Here is a 21,509-nt window from a genome sequence, read left to right as displayed (position 1 = left end):
TGTCAAAATATAACCAGCCTTTCTGACTATTTTTAGTTTTGTGTGGCTGGAATGTACTATAGCTGCAGTTGTAGTTTAGGCTGAGTAAAATTTATTTTTTTTTCACAGTATGGTGGCGACATTACAAGAAGAATGAAGCTTTTAAGGAGGCAAGCAGAAGGCAAGAGGTTGATGAGAAAAATTGGCAATGTTGAGGTTCCAAGAGATGCCTTTATACGTGTTCTAAAGAGAGAAACTGACAAATAGAGATGAGTGAAATTTGATCTTCCAGATCATGTCAGCTTTTTTGCAGACAGTAACAAAGTGAGCTAATACAGGACTTATCACTGTGAGATGGAACATATTTGATTTTAAATGGTATGAATTTGGTATGTGTGGAAACATGAGTTGACTTTAAAAATGTACATATATTTGTAGATTATTATGAAATTAAATTTACTTGACTGCATCTAAAAGTTCACGTTATATTGTTTCTTCTTTTTTTTCCACTGTTTTCATACTTTTAATACTTAAAATTAACATACTTTTGGGGTTTTCTTTCATTGCAAGTCTCTATGTATAGAGAGGAACCATATGGCAGAAAGGTTATAAAAATAATTTAAAGGTATGTATAGACAAACAATGCTGGGTTGGTTTGGTTTTTTTCTTTTAAAGTTTGAACTGCTGACACAAAAGTATCAAGCTGTTTCCTGTTTCACCTTCTCTAAAGGTTGCTGTTGTCAGGAAATCATGATGCTGGGAAACCACATCAGATGAAAAAATCAAAACTCTTTAAATTTACCATGCTGTTTATTTTAAACCAGTTGAAGTGTGTAAATTTACCATTAGTTCAGCCTAGCTGGGCTTATCTCCAGCAAAACGGTAAGTTTTCTTATATTAAAAGACAGAATCTGTAACAGTTCCACTAGTGAGACCAATTCAGGCCTTAAAAAAATTATTTAACATGAAGGTTTGGTTATAGGGTATCTTGGTGTAGTTGGTGAAGTTTTATTTCTATTGTTTACATACTAAAGTTTGTCAGTGCATCCCCAGTTAAATGCTGCAGTGTAGTGTGTTTACCAGGAAGTGTTACTTTGGAAGTGTACACAAGGCAATTATAAATAAGTTAATGGCCCTACTATATACTGTATTTACAACTGTTTACCCACCTCCAAAAGCTTTTAAACTGAATTCGTTTTTTTGATCTTCAGGGACTAGTTTTGCTCTTCACAAATCTTAATTTCTTGTTATTAAATATTTAGTAGAGAACAAATTGCTAGTCATACCTACTAAAGTACTCAGTCACCAGCAAAGTCTGCCCTTAAATTTAGGCTTGTACCTACACTTTAATTATAAAGTAGTTTTATTTCAGCCTGTGTACAAGGAGGAATTGGGAAAATCTTTGGAGGCATGGAAGGGAACAGGACTTGTTCCCTTTCAACCTGTATTAGTTTCAGGGTGTGGAAAAAGGGGAGAGGGAATTCTGGTAAGTTAGCGGTTTGTTGGGGCTTTTTTCTGTTTGGTTGTGGTTGTTCAGGTTTTGGGGTTTTTTTATTTGAAGCTGTTTCAGGTGCACTGAAAAACCAAAGATCTGGATGTGAACAAGATATCTGTACCTTTACTACAGGTACCTAAACTGCTGCTACTGACCCTGAAGAAAGGAAGGATGCTGTGGATAAAAGCTCTCTGACCCATTTATTATTCCTCCCCTGTGAAAGCTAGCATAGAAGGAACTACAGATGCAGGGATACCTGCTAGGAGCCAAGGAGCTAAAACGAGGTCTCCCCACTCCTTGAACCAGACCTACAAGCACTGGTTCTGTACTGAGGAATAAGGCAGAAACTGAAGGTGAGCTAGAGATGATCCAAATAGGATATACAAATTATATCCTTGCTGAGTGACAGACATATGAAGTGTACCTTACCTAATCAAATGAGTTACACAGATGGATAGAGCTACCTTGAGAATCGGTTTTAGCTTTACTATAGTCACCTGAGGCAGAAAAAAAATACAAATTGTAGTCTTAATTCTGAGAGGACTTGTACATAAATCAGTTTTCAGAACAAGAACTTTAAATTAACTGGTCAGTACCTGTGAAGTACATGAAGTATTAGTTTTTGTCACAAATGTACCTGATTCTGTTTAGTTAATTTTTTCATTTCCCCTTTCCTTTGGAAATACCTTAAAATGAGAAAAAGAATAAAATGATAGCTTTTGATGTGCTGACTTAGAATTTACTTTTAAGACCTCCTGAACTTGAAAATGTTTGCTTTGCCATTACTGCAGAGTAACAGGTTAAATGTTATGCAACTTAAAGGGTTGACTTGTCCACTAAAGTAGTGGAAAGTTTGAAAGGTACTCTCTTGAAAAAATTGTATTTCATAAAATGATTGGAAGTATCTTAAAGAATGGAATAATGGAAACAGTGTGATAGTACTTAAAAAAATTACATAATATACCACTCAAAATTAAAAAAAAAAATAGTGTAACGAGAAACAAGCTGGAGAACAACCAAACCTGTGCATTAAAAGATGTAATAATAGTCCTAGACCCAAAGACAGACAGGTTCTGCTGTACCAGTATTTAAACTGGGCTGTGTTTTACAGAACGTGGAGTAGTTAAAAAGGAAGAAAATATATTAATTCTGTGATCTGGCACATCTTGAGGACACAGAGGGCTTTAGTGAGTACGGGTGCCAAGCAAGGCACATGACTGAAAGGTGTGCTGGAATAAAGAACAAGAATGTTGTTTCAATAGAATTCTCCATTTTGGCACATTAAGGATAATGATCATCAAGATGAAACCTGATTCAATTCCATTAATACTAACCTAAATTAATGACTACTTTTAATTTCATGCTTTTTAATAGAATTGTTTATAAACTTGCTTAGCTGTAAAGCTAACACTGCATTTTGAGTCACTTATTACCTGTAACAGCATTCTTCTGAAAGGCAGTCTTTTCATCTTTTTTCCCCACAATGTTGCATTATGCTTCAAAAATACATATGCACAAACTGAGCCTTAAAGCTGAAAACCTGTTTTAAATATGTGGATGTTCAATGTACTGTTGAGAACTGAAACACTAGGCCTGGCATCCTACACTGCTATAGACAGATTCTTCTGTGCTTTTGTAATTTCACAGAATCAGAGAACAGTCCAGATTTGAAAGGACCCTGTAAGACCATTTATGAGAAGGGTGAGCCTAGATGAGTCTAGAAAAGTCACCTAGATGAAAGGCAAGCCTGCCACATACCTGGGGAGATTATGTGATTTTGTAATAAAGACTACATGGCTGTCATTTGGGTGAAAAGTTGAAGTTACACTTAGTTATACTTTCTTGCAGTGAGTATTTTCAACAAGGACTTTCCCAAGAAAAGGCTTCATCAGTAAACTCTTACCTTTCTCCTTTGGTGCCTAATCACTCCCTGAAATTCTGAACTATTTACTCATTACAATTTATTTTAGAAATAAAACAATTTTGAAACTAAGAGATTTATATTTAAGTTTTACTTATATTCAAAGTAGGAAGTAACATTCCTTGTAACAGCTCAATGTTTATAATGATACAATGAAAAAGTGATTAACAGTTGGCTTTAAATGATTATTTGCAGACATTATAGTCCTGTAAATTAAGCTCTTTTCAGGCATTTAATTGTAACATCAGTTATATAATTGACCAGGTACCTCCAGGAAGGAACGTTGAGATTTCTTCCTTATGTATAAAGCTTCATTACCAAAAATATAAAATCCTAAAGTAATTTGAAGTACATGAGAGGAAAAAGTGCTATTGTAGAAGTTTAATATTTTATCCATGGAGCAAGTTGTAACTTCAAAGATTTTGGTGCATTTTTAGGCACTGTTTTTGTGTCTTCATTTGCCTGAAATATACAGCAGGACTTGAGATGCCCAAAAACTGTTTAAGACAAATTTAAGGCAACCAAGTGCAAAAGCTCAGTGTACATTAGATATATGTAAACAGAACATTTCATAGTAGAAATTGTACAACTATTACAAGTCCATAGTAATAGCAAAGGCCAAAACCATTCTGCCTAGAGACACAAATGCAAAATGTAGTTACACTAACCAAGCCAAAAATTAAGAATTTGGGAAATGAAGTGTCATCATCTCTAACATGAGGCAGATGCAATACATTGCTGTGCTAGAGTAAGTGCTCTGCTTTTCCCCTCTCTACATAACGTGCAGTCTCTCCCAAGTTTGTTCTGTTCCATTTAGTGATGTACCAACAGCGGAGCTCCAAATGTTAAAGCAAAATGCACAACACAGCAAACAGATGGAATGTGAATGTACAGATATTGGACCTTTTTAAAAATACAGTACCTAGGATTTCCCATTTTAAACAGTTTTCAGCATATTGCATAGCAGTGAACTCATCTGCTACCTAAAACTGTTGCTGCTGACCCACATGGAGTTCCTCTTCAGTCTTCTTTCAGTTTTCTTTCATACTGTACAGTGGGTCCACAAGCTTATTGTGCACATGCATTAAACCTTGAGAGGAAAGCAACAATGCCAGCTTTACATTAGTTATACTTTGTTAACATGTTCTTCTATCCACATTTTTATTTGGAATTTGTTTCAAAGAATACATTTTAAATAATTCATTGAAGAGAACAAAAATGGCTATTTAAAGTAGTTCAGAGTCAGAGACAGCAGATATATTCCTGTATCACTTGTGTACTAATGATATATTCAGTATCAGCTGAGCAGGGAACCAGACAGTTCTCTAATAACAGGCCCAAAACCCCACATCTGGAATACTTCCAAATGAACTGAATATATCTTCCATGTATTAAAAACTGTGTAACAGCAATGTAATTCCCTCACACCACAATGTGCCATAAAAATTAGATGCACACATAGTGAGACTTTGACAGCTTGAGTTCTTTTGAAATGTTCTAGCATTGTGGTAATACTGTCTTTGTAATAATCATATACTTGTGGTCCTAGACAGCCAAAACCAAATTAAATTATCCAGACTCTTAGTGCAAACTCAATTTCAGCAGTTCAGCTGTTTTCTGTTGTAGCTGGGCTTTTTCTTGTCATATACAAGTCCTTCATAGCTATGATTAGGGGGTTTATTTTTTTCCTCTTCAACTACTTTATTTCTGATAAATGCTGAAGTGCAATTAATAAAAAAAGATGCTTCCTTCCTAACTTTGCTGTAACTTAGTAAAAATGTTACCTACATCTAGGTATGTGTGACATTGGATAACTGGCAGGTTTTCAACATTTCATCTTGAGTACTAATAACAGTAATGATCAGTGTTCACAATCCACCAAGTCCATTTTAGTATTGAACTAAAGACTTAACTTCTAAACTCAAAACATGCAACACTTAAAGTAATTTTCTTAAAAACCATGAAAGAAATCTCACATTACTGCATATTTATTATCTATGGTAAAGAATATTCAAATACCTTTGCTACATGATGCAGCTGGTGGCAGCCTTAGTGTCACTGCAGCAACATGAAATTTGAGTTAACTCTACAATCTAAGGTCATTACTGTAGGTGACCATAAAAAAAGGCATCTTATGCAGCATCTATTACTAATCAGTATGTGATTAGATCAAGTGTAATATTTTAGATCAAGTGTAATATTTTTTCAGTTTAACAGTGACAAAAACTTAAGTATACATTTGACATAAGTCAAATGACATAAAAGAGTAACAGCTGCATACACAATGTAAACTAGAAACATGTTTTGAGCCTTAAAAGATTTAACTTTCTACTAATATTTTCCTCTTCTAAAAAGGGGAAATGAAATAATTACCCATTATCCTAGATGCATGAAAAATGGTTACAAAGTATAGCTTCTGTCATACTTAGTGAAGAATATTTAAATCCTGGTAGTGAAAGTGTTACAGGAAAAACAGTGAGAAACAAAAGAATTTTTTAAAGGAATGCACCAGACTTGGTAGATGCCAAAACAATTGTTTCAAAGGAAAGTCCCACTGGATACTCAGGTATGCTTTGAATAAACAGATTTCTGCACACAGTTTTAAGAGGAGCATGTGTAAGTATGGAAAAAACTATCCTGAACTAACTTATCTGCAGATAAATCAGTAAATTCAAAATTCATTTTATGTTTCATTCTTCAAGAAAGTTGCAAGTAGAACCATAAGCACACTTGATAATTTTAGCCTATTATAGGTCTGCAGAAAGTTAGAATAAATGGAATAGGTTAATCTATTTACCAGCCAGTGTGGTACTTGATTATAAAACAAAACAAAAGCAGTTTCATATTGAAAGTTTTAAGTGGTGAAAAATCTCCATAAATCATTACTATAAATAGCACTATTAAGAACTACCTAGCTTCCCCAAGAAGTCTAACCTGAAGATCAAGTTTCAGAAATAATTCCAAATTTGACCCACGCTAACTTCTCCATTTTACAAGGGGAAAAAAATCTCACTGATTTGAGAGCAGGTAAAATTAATTAAGTTCAAAGTAAACTTTGAAACTTTTAAAAGTTCTATTGCTGTGTATTACAGGGTAATTAAATACAGTGACACAATAGCACACATTTATAAGTTGTAGCCCTTGATGTTTTTTAAAGCAATGTTCAGTGTAATTTATATTTACTAATTCTACATTAGGTTTGTATTTCCCAAGCAAAGCCTCTGCTTATATAAAATACAGGATACTGTTTAAAACTTTTCCAAGCAGATAGAGAAGTTTATCTTTGAAAACAACAGTAAGTGCTGTGTAGCAGTGTGATACAAGAAAAGACTAACCCTCCCTCCTACCCCACAAATACATAGCAGAGAACAGTATACTGAAAAATTCAAAATTAACAAGCTGGCCACAAGAGGTATCAGGATAAGTATCATAGAAATATCCAAATTGCAATCCAATACATATATGAGCACTGGTAATACAATGCTCTAAAAAATAAATTAATAAATTACAATCTTGATCTCTGATACCTTGGCTACTACAGGTACCCATGCTAGTGAGAACAACAGCTGAGTCACACAACTGCATGTGCTGTGCTAGTGCAGTCAGGACAAAACTACTTTCCTCAGCTTCTACTGTCTTAGTCAAACAGAATTCAGTCTAGGCAGTCTCAATTACTATCAAATATCCTGACTTACTTTAAGTTTGCCCCAGTATACCTACTACAAATACAAAAAACACACAGTAAAAGGGTGCAGTGTTTCAAAGGTAGTATAGATTGTTATGCTAATTGCACATGAAAAATGTTCTCAGGTGGCTTCAAAGTCTGTATCGCAGTTTACCAGACATCACATTACAGCACGTAGCAAAAGCAGCATGGAAATGTATCAGGATTAATAAATGTATTAAGATTTTTTTAAGCTAAACTTTCTAGTAAACTTAAGACCAGTATTCTGGAACACCAGATTACTGCTGTTTAAAGTTAAAGATTACTAAACTATTGTTTAAACTGGAAGCAAAGGAAATACTCTTCCCAAGTATATTGTCTGGAATGTAGGTAGCACAAGTTATGCCTCCTGGCAAATTTCCAAACACAAGAAATAAGTTAATATTTATATTTTGACTATATAGCATTATACATTAGTAACTGCAAAGTGTTGGAAGGCTCAGATTTAGATCAGTATAATTTCAAAGCTGTTGGTTTTGCATAAACACGTGACCTCTGATTCAGTGCTCACCTTTAAAGTACTTCACAGTTTTAACTCTTAGTTCTAAAGTAGCATCTTCATCACACACAAAGATAGTGCGAGGGTGTTGCTGGAAAGCAGAAACTGTCCACATATGATTGACTCCTTCTTCAATTGCTTTGTACAATGCAAAAGCCTTGTGTGCACCTGTTATAAGAATCATCACCTGCAAAACAAAGGTCTCTTTACTTTCAATCCCAGTATCAATACCAACTAATCTTGAAAACACACATGCAACTAGAACTAAATGAGTTCTTACTTCTCTAGCATCCATCACTGTACCCACACCAACTGTTAGCGCCATAGTTGGTACTTTAGATAAGTCTCCATCAAAGTATTTAGCATTTGCCAAAATGGTGTCCATTGCTAAAGTCTTTAATCTTGTTCTTGAAGACAAACTTGATCCGGGTTCATTGAATGCAATGTGGCCATCTGGACCAATGCCTTTTCAAAGTTAAAAAAAATAAATCATTCCAGACCTGAGAGTCAACACATATCCTCAAACATTGTAAATTAATAAAAAAGGGCTCATCCTTTCCTTTTGCTTCCCCATTTTCAATAAAAACTTACTTAAGTCATTAGAAACTTGGACACCAACCATTCTCTTTTGAAATTTATACTGATTCTTTGTTAGTGACAGAACTTTCTTACACAATAATTGAAAAATTTGTGTTTTAGTCAAGTTATGAAAATAGCAATTAAAGAACTGGTGTATGTGCTTGAATTGCAACTAACCATAGAGCATTTCCTCATACCTCCAACAAACAGATCAATCCCCCCTGCTTCTTCAATTTTCTTTTCAAATGCATCACATTCCGCCTGTAAGTCTGGTGCATTCCCATCAAGGATATGAGCGTTATTTGGATCTATGTCAATATGCTTAAAGAAGTTATTCCACATATAGGAGTGATAGCTCTCTGGATGATTTCTGGGAAGCCCTGAAATGATTTACAGGGAGATTACCATATGAAAAGATTTAACCAAACAGCTTTAATTCTAGTCTGTATCTAACAGATGTAGGGCTTGCAAAGCAAACCTGAGTCAAATAAATCTTTCAAATAAAGATTTGAAACTACATTGAGAAGAAAGGTTGGCACGTACAAGGTAACAGGTTTACATTCCCTCCACATACATCTTATCCCAGAGTGTCAAGTCTTCAACAGAAATGCAGTCCCAATATTACATGACAACATAATTTCTACAGAAGTACTGAGAAACACTGGATTTAGCCTGATATTTATTATTGTATTTTTGTAGATAAAGGAACAGAAAAATACTGGGACACCAGTCTAATATAGGAATACAAACATACTAGACTAATCTGGTACTTTGACAAAATATTTAATAGTTTTTATAAGGGAAAAAATCCCAGTACAGTATGTTCTCAAATAATAGCACATCTTACCTACATACTCATCCATGTTGAAAGTCTTTACGTATTTGAAAGAGAGATCTCCATTTTTGTGATATTCTATCAGCTTTCTGTAGCATCCCAAAGGTGTGCTTCCTGTTAAATAAAAGTTTTTCTACTGTTCTGTGTATCTGCACATTTTCAGTGTATTTAAATGTCTTCACAGTCAAATTTTGCTACAGTGCTTTTCAACATACAAGCAATCTGCTGTTTTTCATTTAGTATTTATCAGTTTCTCAAACTATCACAACTTTTCAGAGAAATCAAATTAATAATAAAAAAGTTAGAATATTACCAAAAATATTCTATTACCATAGAATATTATGTTCTTTTAAATACTGTATCTGCTACCAGTGATACATTGTTCCAGGCGCAGTTATTTACAATGACATTGAATAAAACTTGCCTGTTGGTAGACCAAGGGTGAAATATCTTCCTTGACTTGGCTTGAACTGGATAATACGATTACAGATGTATTTGGCTGCCCATTCACTAGCCTGATCATAATCTTCAAGAATTACTAGCCTCATTATGGCAGTGAAGAACTTGTATGATAAAACAAACTTAAACCTGGAGAAAATTTTGAAGTTTTAAAAATAAGCACCACGTTAGTTGCAAAACTCTTAGATTACAGAGGAGATAAAAAAATCATCTTCCATACCAATGACTTGCATTAGCATACCACACTCTTGCAGACCTAGTTCAAGCTGGACAATCAAGAGAAAAACTACAGAATCCAAATGACAGATTACAGTTAAAATATTTATAAAATCCACAGACTAATTTAAAGCTATTAACAGGAAAAAGCTAAACCAAGATGAGAACAAGCCATTTTGAACATCAGTATTTTCATCACTGCCATCAGAAAAGAGGAAATACTTATATACCAAGATTAATTCCTGTTTCTTATGACCAGCTGAATGCCTACAACTTCAAAAACAAGACCCAGAGTAATCCCATGTTTCTATAATCAAAATACCTAACTGGGACTAACTTATTAAAGCTCCTTTCACTCCCATTCTAGCTCCTTAATAATGCTTCAGTAAGTTTATTAATCTGCAAAAAAAAAAAAGCTTAAAAAGCATTAGCGATATTTGAAATGTTTACAATTCACAGGAAAAAATACAATACCACATTTTTTCTTTGCCACATAAATTTAAAGGGCTTTGAGTGCAATTGTATCAACTTTTAAGATGAATATCCAGAAAACAAGCTTGGTTGCAAGAAGTATACAAGCATCTCTTGCATTTAAGTGAAACTCATTTTTCCATGAATTTCTGCTCAACAGAGTCCGGTAATTACTCCAGGAAGACTAAGGCTCTTTCCCCAGTTTGGGATGCGTTACTCTTCCTAGGTCTGGGTGGGCTCAGTATTAGCCAGAACACAACACAGTTGTCAGAAGCCCAGGGCCACCGGTGTGACAGACCACACTAATTTAGCTGACCTCAAATGAGCGGCTGATTTCAAAACAAATATGAATTAAAGGACTTAACCATGTTTGTCCCACTAACGAAGGAAGAAAGTGATGATCACGGTGTGCTGCCTGTGCTGCTCCATCTCCCTGGACAGCTGAGCCGTGACAAGTCAAACTCACCTTTGCCGAGGAAACGCAATTCGCACACACCCGGGAGTTAGCACACCTTCCCGAGAAGGAACAGCATGCCAGCAGGAACAGACTGCGCGGCTTTAGGCCGGTTTCATAAAATCCCAGCAGTTTTACGCTGGGAACACGGGGATGCTCCCAAGAGCAGGGACCCAGGGACAGCAGCAGAACCACAGCGAATTTTCGGCTAAGGACACTTTTTTTGGTTTTGTTTGTCGATAGTGGGGAGGGAGTGGTGATAAACCTACACTGGCAGAGGAAGAGCTCTGCAGCCGGAACGCCGCCGGCACAGCAGCCCCGGGCCCCCGCGGCCTCCCCTTCCCCGGCCGGCCACGGCGCGCCCTGCCCGGCCCCGCTCACCCGGGACAGCCCGCGGCGGCCACGAGCCACACCAGAACCAAGACGAGATGAAGGAGGGGAGGAGGAGGAGGACGAGGAGGAGGACGGGAACCGCCGCCCGCCCCGCAGCTCCCGCCCCGCCGCCTCCAGCGGAACCCGCCCCGCGACCCGGAAGCGGCTGGCGGGGCCGGGAAATGGGCTCCTTCCCCGTGGGCATTTCCGGGCCGCTGCGGGAGTCCGGGACGGAGCGCTCGGCCCAGCGCTGTCCAGCGGCCCGGGAGATGCCGGGGGCTCCAGCCTGGAGCCCGGCTGTTCTCGAGAGCTCCTCTCGCAGCCCCTCTGCTGCGGAGCACATTGAGATCTTAATGGAAAAAAAGGTTCCCCTGTAGCCTAAATGTTTGCGGGATGCAGCTGCAAAAGCCGTACGTAGTTACTGACAGAAATTAATGTGGTGAAGCATCAGTGTCTTGGTGAATCACAGCTGACCATAACCCGCGGTGCCATTGCGGGCAGGAAAGGCAGTGGTATCCTAGGGTGCACTCCTGTGGGGGTGCATTCCTGGGGGAACAGTGGCCAACAGCCGGGAGGGTGATCCTGCCCCTCCACTGAGCCCCGGTGAGGCCGCATCTTGTGCTGTGTGCAGTGCTGGGCTCGCTGGGCAGGAAAGGCAAGGAGCTCCTGCAGAGGGCCCAGTGGGGGCCACAAGGTGATGTCTCATCATCTCTTATGCAGAGAGACTGCAGGAGCTGGGCCTGTTCAGTCTGCAGAGGAGAAAACTGGGAGGAATCTGCATGTAAATATAAATAAATATCTCAAAGGCAGGTGTCAGAGGATGCTGCCAGACCCTTTTTGGCAGTGCCCAGCAATAGGATGAGGAGTAACAGGCATCAACTAAAACAAGAAGTTACACCTTGACATTAAGAACTTTAGAGTGGCAGAGTGGTAGAGCACTGGAACAGGCTGCCCAGGGAGGTCATGGAGTTTGCTGTCTCTGGAGATGAAAAACCCACCTGGACACATTCCTGTGTCACCTGCTCCAGGTGACCCTTGCCTCAGTTGGGTCCAGGGCAGTTGGACCAGATAATCTCCAGAGGTCCCTTTCAACCCTAACAATTCTGTGACTTGCTTTTTGCTTTGAAAGTAGTCAAGTAATTCCACAGCCTTAGCTAAGCTGTAATTAAGCAGGCAATATAACAGATAGATCTTGATATGTGGAAAGGGCTAATAGTCTGAAAGGGTGGTGCTTCAAACTGGAGTGAGGAAACGAGTGGGGGGTGAGCAAGCAACATAATTCTCAATATATGTGTATGCGCATACCTGTAGGCTTCACTGAGACCTTACCATAATAGAAGACCAGGATAAATCTGTTTATTGGGTGTGAGCATAATTGTCTGAGGAAAAAAATGATTGAATGATAAAACAGGAAGCTAATAAAGGGGAGTGTGTATTTGAAAAAAAAATCTGCGGTCATACATGAGCATAATGATACATTTTTTTGGCAAGACTTGAGTTTAGCTCAGGTTGTTAGAGCATGATGCTAATAATGCCAAGGTTTTAATGTGGCTTTGATCCCCATGTAGGTCATTCATTTAAGACCCATCTTTGCAGGTCCCTTCCAACTCAGTATATTCTGTGATTCCATGAGCCTATCTAGCAAGGTTTAGAAAGAGAAATTTTATTTCTCTTTCAAGGTATTGAGAAATACTTTGCCAAGGGCATGAAAGGAGTGTTTGCAAGCTTGTGAGGGAAAATATGTCTTTCTGAGATCTCTGGGGCTTAGCAGGCAATCAATAAAAATACCTTTGTTGCAAAACTGGCCTTTCATTTGAATTTAACTTTCTAATATAAACAGTTTTAATTCATGCATGTTCTTCTGATAAGTCTTTATCTCAGAAATTTTGCCAGGTCCTAAAGAATAGTGTTTTGCACCATTTCTTGAGTGACGCTCTGAGCCTCTGCTGCTCTCATAGTTTCAGAGTATACTTGCAGTGGAGGTGATTTTCAGATTCTATGTAAGAATATAACGTTTGTCTCTAGATTTCAATTCTGTTTTTTTTCTTACCTCTGTGGACCATATGTAACACCTCAGAGGTAAACTACTTCTGCATACAGCAGACTAGTTAACACATTTCTTTGGTATTACTACACACCTAGGTACCTACAAGGCTGAAATCTCACCCCTCCCCCAAAAGCTCTGTTGGTTTCCACAACTCGAAAATTCTCTTTTTTTCTTTTCATCACTACAGAAGAACTCTTAAAATTCATGTAATAGTCTCCCCCTTGTTGCATGTTCTCCAGGAGGTCTGAGAATATATGATGTACTGTTCCACACTCAGTGGAAGTTGTCCTTTTTCCCACTGCCCCTAAATTTGGAACAGCAGCTTGTCTGTTGCCTTTTAGCAACCTTCACAATCCTATCAACTGCTTCTATGAGATAGACAAAATTCCCTGTCTTTTGTAAACATATTCAATTCTTACTCTCATTGTTTGTATGCTAATACCTAGGGGATAATTTTCCAAGTAATTCTTTAGAATCTCCTGTCTAATTAGTAGCAGATAAAAAATGTTCTATATGCAGTGAATGTTGTTGCTACGATTACTAATTAAGATGTTGCTAAAAAAAATCTTAGTTCCTTATTATGTTTCACTGAGTAGCAAAACTAGAGATTTCTAAGTCTCACATTTATTATAAATATCTTTTGGTTTTGGAAACAGTCTTTCTTTGATTTTTAAAATTTTATTTTCTAAATGGCCCCTTCTTTTAAGTATTAATTAATTTACTCCTGGTGATCTGATTTGTACACATCTGCTATGATCAGATCTCTTTTTTAAAACCTGTGTTTAAGTAACTAGGAATTTAAACTGGATGTACTTCAGTAGTACTCAAACTACACTGAGTTTTACCTGAGAAGGACCACCTCAATTTCAGATGAACCCAGACTTTTAACAAGATAGCTCTGTTCCTTCAGATTCCCTCTGGTTTAGTTGGAAGAGCAAAGGATCCTGCACAATGCTGGGACCTGTGAAGGAGAATGACACGTATGGATGTTGACATGTAGGAAGGACTCGGAGAACAAAACAAAAAGGTTGCAATGAAAATACTTGCCAAGGCATTAAATATAGAGATTGAGAAATATGTAATTGCTGAAAACACTTTAAAAAAAAAGACTCACTCTGAATGAAACACTTCTATTGAGTCTGGCTGAGGTGGGATAATTTTCCCTACCATTTCTCACGGTGCTGTGCTTTGTATTAGTAGCTAGAAGGATGTCAGTGACACCCCAGTGTTTTGGCTGCTGCTGAGTAGCCCTCCACAGCATCAATGCTGTCTCTCCAGCATTCCCCCTGGCCAGGAGGCTGAGGTGGGCAAGATCTTGGGAGGGGGCACAGCCAGGACAGTTGATCCACTCACCAGAGGATATTCCATAACATAAGATATCTGCTCAGATACAACATTTAAGAGAAGGCTGAAGAAGGAAGGGTGTGGGGAGGAGAGAGCCAGGTATTTTTTTATTAACAAATGTGTTATTTGTCTGTCTTCTAAAGCAACTGGTAGACACACTGAAGCCCTGCTTCCTGGGAAATAGCAGGACATCACCTGCTAATGGGAAGTAGAGAATAAATCTTGTGTTTTCATTTACTTCCATGCACAGCCTTTTTTTTATCGAACAGCCTTTATCTTGATCCATGAGGATTTTGTCCATCTTATTTTCTCCCACCGTCTCCTGCTTAGAAGGGGAGTGATAGGGTGGCTTGGTCAGCGCCTGGTGTCCAGCCAGGGTCAACCCACCAAAATTCTGCTGTGTAATGCCTGTGCAATCAAGCATAAGGATACAGAATAACATAAGGATACAGAATAACAGCAGCTGAGGCTTTTTAGGGGGTGGTAACTGTGTGGGGAGAAGGGGAAAAACTGCAGTGAAGATTTTTTTTTTCCTGATTTTCAGAAGTCTGAAAGAATGTAAAGACGTTGGTTGTTACCCCTGGTACTTCATTTAATGCCACAGGGTCAATAGCCTGCTGTTTTCCTGCCATTAAAACAGACTGAATTTCTGCTAACTTCATTTCTCTTCTGGACGTAAGCCTGAGGGGACCAAATCCACTTGGCAGCTTTGCTTAGTTCTCACAAAGCCTGAAGATAGTTTCACATGTGCATTACATCCCTGTACTTGTCACAGCTTTCTTCAAAACTTCACTGGTTAGATCTCACCACATTTCTATCAGCTAAGGCATACATGGCATGTGATGTCTTTTGGGCTATGCTATATGCAACCAGCCCAGGGAAACAATTTTCCAGTGAAATAGGAAACATGAGATTCTGTGATGCTAGGACTGTGTCAGCAGATTCACAAATGAAGCACCTAGCTAATACTTAGCACCATCTTAATTTTCATAGGCAAGGCTTGGAGTCAGTATGTGAAGCTCTGCACAGTAACAGATCCATACTCTATGCTTTTGTTGTCTGGTTGTGTTCTTGCAATGTGTTGGTGCTTCCTACATGGATTCTGGTGGAGTCTGTACCAAAACAGTCAGTACCAGCTGGTTCTGAATGTAGGAGTTGGTTACTACAGAGAAAACAGTAGAGGTGATGAGAAGAGTATTTATTGTACGATCACCCTGTTACCTTTTTGCTGGTGGATTCTTCAGTTCTGAGGGTAGGGACTTAGTGTGGGAGTTTGCTACTTGGTACTGCTTTATTTTGCCATGTAGAGAGACCTGATGCTGATTGTTTTCCTGTGTGCTGAAGTACCAGGCTATTTCTCCACAAGTCTCTCTGCCAGAACAAGCAGGGAGAGGTGCCTGCTGCATTCCCTCCAGATCCGATCTTTCCCTTTTGCTGATGTGCCAGCTGTGTCACAGGTATGGGTGCACTGATTGATGGTTGGCTGTGCCCCTGCAGTGTGGAGCATTCTTGATGTATGCAGGGGTGGTGAGAGAAATTTCTGATAGTGCTCTCAGCTGCTGTAAAAGCCTGCTCCTTTCAGAGTACACGGTTTAGGCTGGGCACAGCAATACACAGGATGTGTTTAATGCTCCATGCTACTCCAGACATGCAGATGGGAAATAGGTTCCCTGATTTGCAGCCAGGCCATTCTATGCCAATCACCTGAGTACTTAGGCATGTTTCTGGATATCTGTTATTTGTGAGTATCAAAAAACTTTGTGAGTCCTTGGTGGTCGTGTAAATATTCTCATTTGACCGTGTTTGTGCAAAACTAAACCAGGATTTAAAGTTTCATGCTACGTATTCACAGATGCTGGAAGTTAGCCAGAATAGTTAGTAAGTGTCAATAAGTGTTTTTTTAGTACTTGAAAAGAATGTTGCATCCTATTTAAGACTGTTGCATTTTTGTGCAATGGACTTTGTCTTTAGCATCTTTTTTAAAATAAAAGCTTGGAGAGATCAGTTATAAAGTGTAGTGGTCCCAGTTATGGGTTTCTCTGGGTCTGGACTGAAGGCACTTGAGACGGTAGTTCATGTTCGGACTCAAGTGTTTATTATTTCTTATCAGTAAAACAGTGCACAAAATGGCTAACAATCTCTTGTTACAAGGTCTTTTAAGACTAAACTATGCAATTAAGAAAGAACGCCTAGATTATTTCCCCTTTTTAACCCAATAAATGATCCCAAAGAGCCTGCAATGTGGATTTTTCTGCCCAATTACAAAATGCCACCCAAACCCATGAAGAAGAAGGAAGAAGCAGCATGAAGAAGAAACCCAGGATGACACCCTGTGCCCTCCATCTTGCTTCCATCCACAACATACTAAAAATCCCAAAACTTAAATTTCTCACCAAGTCATACACCTACACTACTCTCTATAATCTATTTCACACTTTTGTGGATTCTAGTCTATCTTGAAGTCTAGGAAACTTTCTCCATGAATGAGGGTCAAAGTCAGTGCTCCCCTGGGTGTCAGGGCACCCCAGAGCAGACAGAGAAATATTCCTGGTAGCTGAGTTTCCACAATAAAGCATATTCAAAAAATGTAATATGGACCTATAATCAGTGTACTGAGTAAATGTTTCAAATATCAGCTTTGGCTTTGGTTTTTTAAGCTTTTTTTACTCCCCAGGTGCCGCTGTTCGGGCAGGGTGCCAGCCGGGGCTGCCCGGCACGGGGCGATGGCGCGGCGTGGCCGCCAGGTGTCAGCAGCGGCCCGCGCCCAGAGAGCCCTGGAATTCCCGGGGCTGCTCGCTCTGGCCGCTGCCTGCCTGCCTTCCGACAGCTGCCGTCAAACGCACAGAAACACCTTCTGACTCCTTGAAAACATAAATAAACTTGTATCTATATCTATGTGAAAGACTCCAGTAAAGTGGGATTCATACATTTTTTCTTTACAGCTGATTTCTTTCACACCCATGTGTGGTAGTGTGTTGTTAAGTTTCTTGTGTTATTCCCCCAATTTATGTATTGTTCTCCCCTATTATGTGTAAAATGGGTTCGTTCCCCCAGTTTTTCCCGCCAGTGCTAGCCTGTCAGCTAAGTTGCTATAGTAACCGCTATTCATAGTTGCCGATATGTAATTGCTCCTCCCCTGGTTTCCCTTATAAGTGAAAGTTGTTTCCTCCCTGTCCAGTCAATCACTCCCTTCCTCCTCCCAGGTTTCGAGAACCTTCTCCTCTCTGGAGATGGTAGTTGGCTGGGGTCCCAGGACACCTCCTTTACCTTTTGATTATTGGTCTCCATGGAGTGTCAGTTCTGTGAAGTTCATCCCCTCACCTTTCCCGATTGGCTCCGCCTGTACCCACCCCCCTCCTTTATAATCCTGTTTTCACCCCCTATGAAAAAAACTTTTTCCCGGTTGGTTTCCCGGTGTTTGGATCCAGCATCACCTTGAATAAACCGATGTTTAACCCCCGGGAAATGGTCAGCTCCGTTCCTCTCCTATACCAGCGGTGTACGCCAGTCCGCAGCCAGCACAGCCCGAGGCCATCAGACGCCGAAGGGTGCTGGCCAGGAATTGCAGAGGGGCGTCGGCCTTTCGCCCTCAGCTAGTTGGACTCTAAACTTCGGGCCACATATGTTCTCCTGTGCAGATGGCGCCCAGGCGGGGCCTTCACCGTACCCCGCGGACTGGACTTTAAATCTACTAGCCGTCAGACTACCTCCAGTGTCAGTGGACTAATCCGCCTGAACTTTTCGTTTGCAACGCTCTTTGATTAGGTGAACCCCGGACTCGGTTCCTCCCCTGCCTTTTTAATTTTCCCTGGGAGCTCTACGCGGGGGACTGCCGTCTGCCGCCTTTCGCGCCTGCGGTGTCCCTGCACGGTGGCGCCGGGCCCAGCAGCGGGGCTCTTGGCGCGGCGCTGAGTGGTTGCGGCGGGCTCTTTCAGCGCGGGGCGGCTTTTCCGCGCGGTTTGCCACGGCGGGGCCGCTACACCCCCCACGATCATGGGTGTGGGTCAGAGCAAAACCCAAAAAGGAGTTTTTTTTGTAGTTAAGGGTTTGGTACTTGGAAGAGGTTTTACTACCCCCAAGAAAGAGTTGATAGTGTTGATTAGATGGGTATTCTCACATTTCCCCGAAGTTTCCCCAGAAGTTGCAAAAGAGCTGCGTTTTTGGGCAGCCGTTGTGGCCAAATTAGACCAACAGGTTAACGCTGGGGAACCCCGGTTGTCTAACGTGGCATACTGGGCAAGCAAAGTATTAACTTCGCTGCGCCCAGCCGGGAGTTCAAGAAAGGATCTTTCTTCTTCGAGTTTGTTCCCCAGTTCTCCCGGTTCCCGCATCCTTACCCCCCAGCCCTCTCCCTCTTCACACAGGCAGGAGCCCTCGAAAGGGATTTTAAAGGCCATCAAAAAGCAGGGAAACCATTCTGCCCCTGCTCCCTCTCGACCTGCTCAGCCTCCCCGTCCGAGGAGCCCTGCCCAAGTTCCTCCATCCTCACCCTCTACCCCAGTTCCCAAGTCCCCAGTTTCAACCCCTACGTTTGTTCCGCTTAGTAATGAAATTCCACAAAGTAGCTCCTTTACTGTCCAAGATGGCGGGGACCACGCGGTCTCTGCCGCCAGAGCTCCTTCTTCTTCCGCTAACCTGTTCCTCCCAAGCACCAACCCCTTCCTTCACCCTGACCACACTCCTTGCCCAGTTACTCCTCTCTCATACCGTCCCTCCGTCCCGCTCACTTCTCAGCACTCCGTCCCACCGTCAGCTCCTCCTCAAACCCCTCCCTCGGTGCAGCCCCCCATTCCCTCCCCCCCTGCTCCATTTTCGTTTATCCCTCCGCCTCCGAAAGCCGCCCAGGGGGCCGAGAAGGGTAGTTTGCCGCGCCCACTCCCTTGCCTTGCGTCATCGCCAAACCCCGCCTCAACCTCCTCCAGTTTCAGTTCCCACGCCACCCCCCCCAGCTCTCACACTTTGTGTTCGGGGGGGGGGGGGGGAAGCCGGAAACCGGAGCAAGCTCCCCTGTTAGAAGCCGCTCTGGTAACCTACCACCTAGGCGAAAGGGGGAATACACAGGCACAGTGGGTGCCTATAGCCCAGGCCCAGATAATAGAACTGTGCAAAGCTCAGAGTGACCACTCCCGGGAATCAGAATATTTCCGAGGGCTCCTTCGACCGGTGGTCTCACAGGGAAATCTGGTGCCTGCGGACCTGAGAGCTCTTTTCTCCAGTCTTTTGAGACCCGTTGAATTTAGGGTCTGGGCGGGAGAATGGAGGAGGCAGATTGTAGAGGTTCTCCCAACGCTTTGGGAGAACCCCTCCACATCTCATGACACCGAGGGCTTGGCAATTTCTGAGGACCATCTTGTAGGCACCGGGCAGTGGGCGAGTGGGGCAGCTCAGGCAAAGGCGTTGTTCACAGAACAACTCAGGGAAACAGGGAAAGCTGCAGAGCGTGCCTTTTATAAGCTAGCTACTATCACCTCCCAGCTAGAAGAAGAAGAAATAAGACAGAGCACACAGGAACCTTACCTAGAATTTATAGAAAGACTCTACCGGTTTGTTGAAGCGCAGGGTCCAGGAGAAAGGGAGAGAGAGGAGATGCTTAGGCAGATGGCTTATTACAATGCCAACACAGCGTGCAGGCGGGCTATCCGATCTCTCCCTCGAAACCCCCAACCTACAGTAGAAATGATGATTGAAGTGTGTGCCAAGACGGTTCCTCTACAAGACCCGAAAGCGTGCCCCAAAAGAGCCTCCGTAGCCTTCGCAGAGTATCCGACGTCAGAAGACACAGACGCCAAAGCTGCCACCGCCACCAGACCAATGACACCGGGATCCGGGAGAAGGATGACGGCAGCTCACCCCTGCCACCTCTGTGGCAAAGTGGGGTATTGGTTGCCCCAGTGCCCTATGAAGCAAGATAGGAAGAGGACAGAGGAAAAAGACCATCCAAATGGGTCAGGCCCCTCATCCCGAAGCAGAGGATGCAGAAGGAAGCTGAGTCACAGGTTCAGGCGTGCTCGCGGCGACGGAGAAAACCCTCCCAAACACCATCAGTTTCCTCAGATGTTTACTTCCTCCCCAATGCTGAGACTGCTGCTCCTACCCCTCTCGTCACTGAACTACCTCTGGTTTATTAATCCCAACCTCCCTCCCCCATTTCTTCTTCTTCTCCCGAACTGGATTTATTATTTGGGGCAGAACCATCTGTTTAAGTATTTTGCGTTTAACTGTTCACTTTTTGTCTTTTAGTACATTTCCCCAACTCACTTTTGATTTTCATCCTCCTAATTTGCAAGCTAGTCCGGAGAAAACTGACTGCGCCGAGTGCCACTGTCCCTTGCAATGTTCAGAAGACAAAGACACTTGTCATGACCAGCCGCGAGTTCCTGCATTCTAAGCTTAATTTGGATTTTTCTCTTCATTTTAATTTTTATTTGGTAAAAAACGGGGAGATGTGGTAGTGTGTTGTTAAGTTTCTTGTGTTATTCCCCCAATTTATGTATTGTTCTCCCCTATTATGTGTAAAATGGGTTCGTTCCCCCAGTTTTTCCCGCCAGTGCTAGCCTGTCAGCTAAGTTGCTATAGTAACCGCTATTCATAGTTGCCGATATGTAATTGCTCCTCCCCTGGTTTCCCTTATAAGTGAAAGTTGTTTCCTCCCTGTCCAGTCAATCACTCCCTTCCTCCTCCCAGGTTTCGAGAACCTTCTCCTCTCTGGAGATGGTGGTTGGCTGGGGTCCCAGGACACCTCCTTTACCTTTTGATTATTGGTCTCCATGGAGTGTCAGTTCTGTGAAGTTCATCCCCTCACCTTTCCCGATTGGCTCCACCTGTACCCACCCCCCTCCTTTATAATCCTGTTTTCACCCCCTATGAAAAAAAACTTTTTCCCGGTTGGTTTCCCGGTGTTTGGATCCGGCATCACCTTGAATAAACCGATGTTTAACCCCCGGGAAATGGTCAGCTCCGTTTCTCTCCTATACCAGCGGTGTACGCCAGTCCGCAGCCAGCACAGCCCGAGGCCATCAGACGCCGAAGGGTGCTGGCCAGGAATTGCAGAGGGGCGTCGGCCTTTCGCCCTCAGCTAGTCGGACTCTAAACTTCGGGCCACATATGTTCTCCT

At 41.5% G+C, this 21,509-nt stretch overlaps 3 protein-coding genes across 6 annotated transcripts in view; 2 read left to right on the top strand and 1 right to left on the bottom strand.

Annotated features, from left to right (window-relative positions):
* Positions 1-4,294, top strand: part of GUF1 (GTP binding elongation factor GUF1) — a 24,008-nt gene extending 19,714 nt beyond the window's left edge. For both annotated transcript variants that reach the window (XM_074541553.1, XM_026795271.2), the window contains one exon: positions 109-4,294. In XM_074541553.1, coding sequence (XP_074397654.1) covers positions 109-246 — 138 coding nt within the window. In that variant the 3' untranslated portion in view covers positions 247-4,294. The remainder of the gene's footprint in view (positions 1-108) is intronic.
* GNPDA2 (glucosamine-6-phosphate deaminase 2) lies at positions 157-11,174 on the bottom strand. 3 transcript variants are annotated; one of them, XM_074541557.1, is made up of 7 exons: positions 11,014-11,174; positions 9,453-9,620; positions 9,045-9,142; positions 8,395-8,577; positions 7,899-8,083; positions 7,631-7,805; positions 157-4,485 (listed from the first exon to the last, which is right to left on the bottom strand). In XM_074541557.1, the coding sequence occupies exons 2-7, from the start codon at positions 9,578-9,580 to the stop codon at positions 4,427-4,429; spliced, it is 828 nt and encodes a 275-aa protein (XP_074397658.1). In that variant the 5' UTR covers positions 9,581-9,620; positions 11,014-11,174; the 3' UTR covers positions 157-4,426. The 3 variants fall into 3 exon arrangements, with proteins under 3 accessions (XP_074397658.1, XP_074397656.1, XP_074397655.1); XM_074541555.1 differs by having other exon boundaries at positions 7,631-8,083; XM_074541554.1 differs by lacking the exon at positions 11,014-11,174 and adding an exon at positions 10,645-10,950 and having other exon boundaries at positions 7,631-8,083.
* On the top strand, positions 11,001-21,509 carry LOC141729178 (uncharacterized). Its single transcript, XM_074541552.1, has 2 exons — positions 11,001-11,414; positions 17,070-21,509. The coding sequence occupies exon 2, from the start codon at positions 18,389-18,391 to the stop codon at positions 20,633-20,635; it is 2,247 nt and encodes a 748-aa protein (XP_074397653.1). The 5' UTR covers positions 11,001-11,414; positions 17,070-18,388; the 3' UTR covers positions 20,636-21,509.

The sequence above is a fragment of the Zonotrichia albicollis genome, chromosome 5, assembly GCF_047830755.1.
Source record: "Zonotrichia albicollis isolate bZonAlb1 chromosome 5, bZonAlb1.hap1, whole genome shotgun sequence".
NCBI lineage: Eukaryota > Metazoa > Chordata > Aves > Passeriformes > Passerellidae > Zonotrichia > Zonotrichia albicollis.
The sequence above is the reverse complement of the archived record's forward strand: the minus strand, read 5'-3'. Positions and strand labels throughout refer to the sequence as shown.

What these genes read in the sequence shown, in the direction of transcription:
- GNPDA2 (XM_074541555.1), bottom strand. Translation starts at nt 9,580, where the DNA reads ATGAGGCTAGTAATTCTTGAAGATTATGATCAGGCTAGTGAATGGGCA. An exon ending in CAACATGGATGAGTATGTAG is followed by an intron (nt 8,578 to 9,044) that starts GTAAGATGTGCT and finishes AAATCATTTCAG; the next exon opens with GGCTTCCCAGAAATCATCCA. An exon ending in GATTGATCTGTTTGTTGGAG is followed by an intron (nt 8,084 to 8,394) that starts GTATGAGGAAAT and finishes AACTTTGAAAAG; the next exon opens with GCATTGGTCCAGATGGCCAC.
- LOC141729178 (XM_074541552.1), top strand. Translation starts at nt 18,389, where the DNA reads ATGGGTGTGGGTCAGAGCAAAACCCAAAAAGGAGTTTTTTTTGTAGTT.